Raw genomic sequence first — 7,298 nt, 5'->3', positions numbered from 1 at the left:
AGTCGTTTATTAAGAGGGTTGGAGTGAAGCTTATTTGGAATGTTTCAGAATGACCAGCTTAAATGAGTTAACGAAAATGGAATGGCATGAACTGCCTCTACTCTATTGGCATAATATGGAGTTATTTTGAATGCCCAGCTTTTTTAATTGCAAATAATTAAAGAAGGTCATGAAAGCTTTTAGATTTTGCAAAACTTTAGATTTATTTTTTAAATGCACGAAAAGTTAGATCATAAACTGTCGTGTCAATCAGGAAATTAGATACTATGTGATAATTTTTAGATTTCGTTGTTTAAATTTTTGAACAAACAAAAAACTAAGCAATAAGAGCTAAAATGTTGCGTAATTTTTTTTTCCTGTATAAGAATAAAAAAAACAAGATAAATAAAGTGAATGAAATACTTTATTCTGAAATGAATCACGGAAACACACTAAAATATATTTGTATCACATTACAAAAAAATTCTACGATATGAAGTTTTAAAGTTTAGTATAATCCACAATGAATTAATTTTGAGCATTTTGGATAGTGAAATTATCTGTTTTGTACATAAAACGTTTATTAAGCTTAAAAATATTTCATGATTTCATTCAATTTTCTAATATTTAATATTTTTATTTGAAAAAAAAAATTCTTAGAAAAAAATTGTTTTTTAAGTAAAAAAAAAATGTTTCAAAAACTTAATATAATAAGTTAAGTTTCATTTCAGTAATAAAGGTGGACGAAACGTTTAACAATTCATTCACAGTAAATCCACCAATAGTTGATATTATATGTGATACACGTTAAAAAGAAAATATTTATTGAAATGTACATTACATCCTGCTAGCTTATTTTCTCCTACTTTTATACAAAATAAAATCCCTGGATAATTTTTATTCAAGAATAATATTTTAGGCAAAAAAAGATGTATCTGCTTGTAGACGCAGTTTATCTGTAACAAAATACTAAAAAACATAATCTAAAGAAATTTGTACAAAAGAAAATAACAAAATGATGTAATATGAAACAATAGAAAGAAGCTATGTTTACCTTCCTTTTAGAAACTAAATTAATACCAATGACAGTGTGCACCAAATATACATTATTAATTCTAATTTAGAGAGAGTAAAAAAGCACAAGCAATAAGTCATCATATAATAAATGAATTTTTCAATTGACAATCCCTGACATTTTGTAATCTGTTAAAAAAAAAATTATTTTGCTATTTTGTTTATTTGTGAAATAATCATTTAACAAAATGAATCTGATGAAAAACTTTTTTTAGTTAAAGAACTCGACTAAAAACTTTTCACAATCCTTTAAAAAATTTCCAAATCTTTATTAAATATCCTTTATTCAATCTATTTATTATCCATATTAAATAAAGAAAAAAACGTGTATTTTTTATCTATACTTTGTGTGATTATATAATTAAATAAAAATAAATCTTGATATTTTTTAAAAATATTTTTTCGTTATCCTTAAATTTTCTTTTATTTGTTTACATATGAAACAATTATATAAAAATTAATCGTTATAATAATATAATCCCATACTTTTTATAAACATTTACTTATGAGGACATGCTATAAAGTTTTGCCTGAATTTTAATTTTAAAAAATTTTAATACCAAATTTTCTTAATTCATTTTTAAAATTTCCATTCTTTTTTAAAAAAAGATTTTAGTCAAATTTTCCTGCTAAAAAAATTATAGTATTCTCATAAAAATTAAATTACTTTGGAAAAGCAATTAATACATATAATATAAACATAAGCCAACGCATAATTTTCAAATAAAATTTGACACAAAATGAGTTCTGAATGATTAGTAGCATAAAAATACATACAAATTTCAAATAAGTACAGAATTTAAAAAAAAAAGCATGTTAGCAAATAGAAACTAAAAATGCAGAAAATGAAATTGAATTTTCGTTTGCAGCTTCCACAAGTTGACATGAAAATTACTTTTTTTCATATGCAGTTTTTAAAAAGTTGAAAAGTCTTCATTTCGAGCATTCAAAATTATTCAACTGAGCATCCATATGCAACTAAAAGTATTTTTAAAACGTGTGAAAATACCAAATTTTTCCAGATGATGTAAAATATATTTAAACAACAAGAAATTGTGAACATAAAGGTTGAAATTGGTCATTTCTACCAGCAGGTTTTCAGAAGCTGCCATTGAACTGTTCTTCATGTGCAGTTTTAAAAAGTTGAAACTAAGCATCCACACAGAGTTTCGAAAATCTTTATATGCAGTTTCAAAAATTTGAAACAGAAAGTTTCATACACAATTTCCAAATCTTCATAATATTCCAAGTTCTTGACGATAATTAAACTTGAAATTTCAGACATCAGTTTCTTTCCAACGCGTTACTGCTTTTCATTTCAGTTTGTATGAAAATGTCACAAAACACATTTGGCACAAGTTTTTATTTACTAAAAATGTCGGTGGATTAAAATATTTTTTTTAATCCTGAAAAACTGATGCCAATCTCTTGATCGAATTTTCTATACGCCAATTAAATATCCTGAGAACTGAGACCCATCGAAAATGCTTACTGGAAAATCCGACGCATTTTCTACGTATACAGATACGTATTGATTCAGCTGGAACAAAAGAAAAAGCAACTATTAAAACATATATAAAAAAAATTATCAGAAATTAACAGCTAATTTATTAAAGTATCCGACTAGGGTCAAAAAACATTTTTCAAAAAATAAAAATAATAATAATTTTTATAAGATTTTTTTTTATTAATACGAGGATAAAGTGGTGAACAAAAGTGAAATTATTTAAATATATGAGTAGCTTTTGAAGGAAAAAATATATCTTGATGTAAATTTTAGCATTTAATTATAAAATCTGGGAATTTTCTAGAGAAAAAATTTTTTACAGTTTTTCATTTTTCTTTGTAGCATTACATCTGTAACATATTTTAGAATGTAATTAACTATCATCTACGAATTATATTCCAGAATAAAATTTCTGTGTGTAATATATGAAATTATCTATGAAATTTTAGAATTTTTTTCAAGGATATTTTCATCAAACAATCATAAATGCACTTCCAGAGCATTTAACTTAAATTACATATTTCATTACATTCTGCCTAACATAATGAAATTTATATCTAGTGCTCGTTAAGATATCTTGATTATTTTTTGAGATATGACGATACTTGTACAGTAGAATTATAAAAAATCTTGTTCTTCAAAAAGTGCATTCGAAGTTTTAAAATGCTTACAAATAAACATCCCTTACATGTCTATAGTTTGCTATAACTTCTAATTGATATAGAGATTAAATAAAGATATTACTGAGAACAGAAACATATCAATTTTTTAAAACTGCATAAAAATAAAAATGCGAATTTTCTGCCAAATTCATGTTTTCAACTTAATCGGATACCTTAAGATAATTCATGCTGATGTGGCATGGAAAAACTGTATCAAATTCGTTATTATTAACAAGGAAAACAAAATGTATGGCTGTTAATATTAACAAACAAAAATTTTATTACTTTATAAATTTATTTAAAAAAATTTTTTCTTCTTTTTATTAACGATTCCATTTTTTCTACCCCCTTAACATGTTCTTTTAAGTTCAAGAAAGAATCTTTCGATTACGATTAATTAATTAATGTAGCGTTTACATAACTCTACTACCTTCTCTTTTGATACAATAGATGGCGCTACTTTATTAACACCAAGATATATTTCCCATGATCCTTCTTAGAGGTCATTATTAGATTCTATTCTGAGTGTCGTGTATTTTTCGGGTGTGTGTTTGTTTTGTTCTGTGGAATGTGGAACTTAGAAAATAATTAAATAACTGTACCTGGAACTCGTCTGTTATTTTCATCTAACTCATAATAAAGTTATAAAGAATCTTGTCCCTCTACATTAATTATAAATGAGTTCAAAAATAAAGCACTTTTAAACTGACAGTGCTTCATATTAAGAACATAAATGGATTAAAATATATATAAATGGATTAAGAATATTAATGAATTGCTACTCAGCATCACATTTGACAAAGCTTCTATATCGACAAAATTCGAGTCAACATTTTAAAATAAAGGTATGAGAAAGAATTCTTGATATTCTGTCATAAAAAAATAAATACTGCGTATTTACTTTAAGATAGAGCATGCCTCCAACGCTCATGGTCATCCTTTCACCGGGGCCGAATCCAGATATTGCTTCTAATGTCCTAAATTTTAGAAAAATTTGAAAATAAAAATTACAAAATATTCATTTTAAAAATATGATAAAAATTAATAAAAAGTATGCATTTAAAATTTTAGAAAAATTTGAAAATAAAAATTAATGAAAAAGTATTCATTTTTAAAAGTAGTATGCATGATTTTTCCATGCAAAAAATGAATCAGCTGCTCTATTTCATATCTCATAATAATGATAAATTGTTTAATGAAACTTGAAAGTACAATCAATTTTCTAATAATACTGCAAAAATTCAATGTTTAAAATATAGATAACATATATATGGTATAATTCCTTTTAGCTATCTGGAGTATGTTCTAGAAAAATGAAGGAAATAAACACTAAAAGTTGCTTCATTATTTGATAACTTATGCACAAAAGTCCTAAAACATAATAACTAAATACAGCAAGAGAAAATTTTTGCGGCAATCTTTAGGAGATCATCTCCTACCCTTCGAAAAACAATCCAATTCGAAACCTTGAAGAAATGGCTATGTGGGATGAAAATACGCGATCTCCATTTGCTTTAAGAAGAAAGAAAAAACTGCTACTGGATCAAGTAATAAAACTATTACTGGATGTCATTACTAGATCAGGTACATACCACTTAATAAAAGCTTGTAATAACCATGAGATAATTTCTTTTATAGCAACAATTATTTTTTTATTTAGTTAATAGTACTCTAGAAAGTACATTACTCATAGTAGATTGACATACAAAAAAAAAGTTTTCATTAAATTTTAGGAACCATAATTAAAATATAAAATAAAACCATAACCAAAACAGGGACCATAACAGTAGTTTTAAAGTGGCATCAAGTCCGAATGATAAACAGAAATATATATAGTAGTATATATATATATTACATAAGCGATAAAAAAGAAGAGCGCTTTTATAACAGATGTGTTAATTGACATTAAAACCTCTGGTAAAATTGCACACAGAATAAAAGTTAAATAAATGAAAAAAAAAAAAAAAAAAAAAAAAAGCTCGAGTGGTTTTTCCAAAACTTTCTTACATACTCTCCAATAAACCTGCCAAGCTGTAGAACATCTTACGTAGTAACTCTGGCGCAGAACAGTTGCGAAATATTAACTTTTGGCGTGGATTTACCTTTTTTAATGAATCTATCGTGTGTTGGCGAGAGTTTTGTTAATTATTCCCGCGCATGTCGTTTCAGTATTCTGAGGCAGCCACTTTTCGACTATTCTACCTCATTAAGGGGAGAGACACGGAAGGATGAGGGCATTTCAGAATTCTTTGACCTTGATATTCACCTTATTAGATATTCTTTTAATTAATTTTTTCCAGTGTCTGTGAATATTGTGTCATTTCTGGCCGTCTTATTTTAATTCAGTCTACGAGTAATCCGAGTTCATTTTTCTTTTAAATGTAAACAACCCCTCCTTTCATCTTTCCTCTCACCCCTATTTTGAAGAATTAAACCCATCCTAACGCATGCGCAGAAGCGCAGAGGGTTTTAGAATCCGTTGTCAAACAGTATCCAAAATTCGAATTTGTGTTTTAGACATGATTTCCTCAACAATTTTAAAAGAAATCCACAAAATTGCACTTGTAGTCACAAAATCTCATGCAAAGTTTGATGTATTTAAGTCACTGCGTTTTTGAATTAGTGCATTTACATGTTTTGTAGTCACAAAATCCCATGCAAAATTTGATGTATTTAAGTCACTGCGTTTTTGAATTAGTGCATTTACATGTTTTATAGTCACAAAATCCCATTCAAAATTTGATGTATTTAAGTCACTGCGTTTTTGAATTAGTGCATTTACATGTTTTGTAGTCACAAAATCCCATGCAAAATTTGATGTATTTAAGTCACTGCGTTTTTGAATTAGTGCTTTTACATGTTTTGTAGTCACAAAATCCCATGCAAAATTTGATGTATTTAAGTCACTGCGTTTTTGAATTAGTGCATTTACATGTTTTGTAGTCACAAAATCCCATGCAAAATTTGATGTATTTAAGTCACTGCGTTTTTGAATTAGTGCATTTACATGTTTCCTAATATACCGACCATCGTTCGATTTGGCTCAAAATTTGTCAGGTGTCTACACTACAGATGCTAAATCCGTGTACTGAATTTTATATATCCAGCTCTTTTCGTTTTGTAATTATTTTATTAACTTATATTCGAACAGCCAAATTTCCTCAGAACAGATTTTACCCCCAAATTTGATAGAAATCTGCAGATTTAGTGCAAAGACTGTATCTTAAATTTCAACAGTATATCTCAAATCGTTTTTGAGTTATCTTTGTCACAGACAGACATTTCCGAAAAATGTTTTTCGGAGGTCTGAAATATGGAGATTCGACAAAATCTCGAGTACGAATTCTTTTGACGGTCACTATACTCTTGCTATAACTACATATACAAGAAAGGTTTAAAAAAGAAACTTGTGAAATTAGTGTATGCTTTATCTGCCGAGTCGGCTAGCTCTACTCCTGGGCCATTGTGAACACCTCCATTAGCCAGTACTGAACCATGATACCGGAAGGCGAAAGGGAACAGTCTCGAGTGTTCTATCTTGAGAAAGTAATACTTACATTTTGTATCTACATTCTGATTCTACGCATATAGCCAGGGAAATGAGGTCCTCTGTAGTTATAAGGTCTCGCTTCCGAGTGGGCAACTGTATGTGGACTGTGGCATAGAAGTTATAGAAGCCGGAGCGAGGAGCTACGAACTTTCCAGTATCCGGTCTCGAATTGCCATCGTCACGCCCATATGCACCTGATTTATCCGCCTGAAACAAACGAATAAATAGTTTATTAGCCATATTTTTAGTGTTCATAACTTTTCAGGTTATAAAAAATTGCCATATAAATAAAAGTTTCCAGTCACCCCAGGGGCATTAATATGGTAATGAGATTGATTAATGCCTCCATAACTGACTTTGGAACACTTCTCTGTAAAATTTGAACTCTTGAAGTGCTAAAAATGGAGCTTATTTTGGGCTCTTTTTCCCTTCTACTATTGTCCGTGTCGTCTTATCAATGAGTCAGCAAGCCGGAACTAATCGAAAGCTTCTCATTACAGTGCAAAATATTTAGATTTTAATTCAT

The 7,298-nt window shown here is 28.1% G+C and overlaps 1 protein-coding gene across 1 annotated transcript in view; it reads right to left on the bottom strand.

Moving 5' to 3' along the window:
- Positions 1-2,114: 2,114 nt before the first annotated feature.
- LOC129989239 (adipolin-like) overlaps positions 2,115-7,298 on the bottom strand; it is a 46,142-nt gene continuing 40,958 nt past the window's right edge. Inside the window, exons 7-9 of the mRNA XM_056097626.1 lie at positions 6,780-6,979; positions 4,124-4,199; positions 2,115-2,593 (exon numbers count right to left, since the gene is read on the bottom strand). Of these exons, the coding sequence (XP_055953601.1) occupies positions 2,495-2,593; positions 4,124-4,199; positions 6,780-6,979 (375 nt within the window). The 3' untranslated portion in view covers positions 2,115-2,494. The remainder of the gene's footprint in view (positions 2,594-4,123; positions 4,200-6,779; positions 6,980-7,298) is intronic.

The sequence above is a fragment of the Argiope bruennichi genome, chromosome 10 (genome assembly GCF_947563725.1).
Source record: "Argiope bruennichi chromosome 10, qqArgBrue1.1, whole genome shotgun sequence".
NCBI classification, from domain to species: domain Eukaryota; kingdom Metazoa; phylum Arthropoda; class Arachnida; order Araneae; family Araneidae; genus Argiope; species Argiope bruennichi.
Note: the sequence above shows the minus strand (reverse complement) of the source record. Positions and strands in the feature narration are given on the sequence as shown.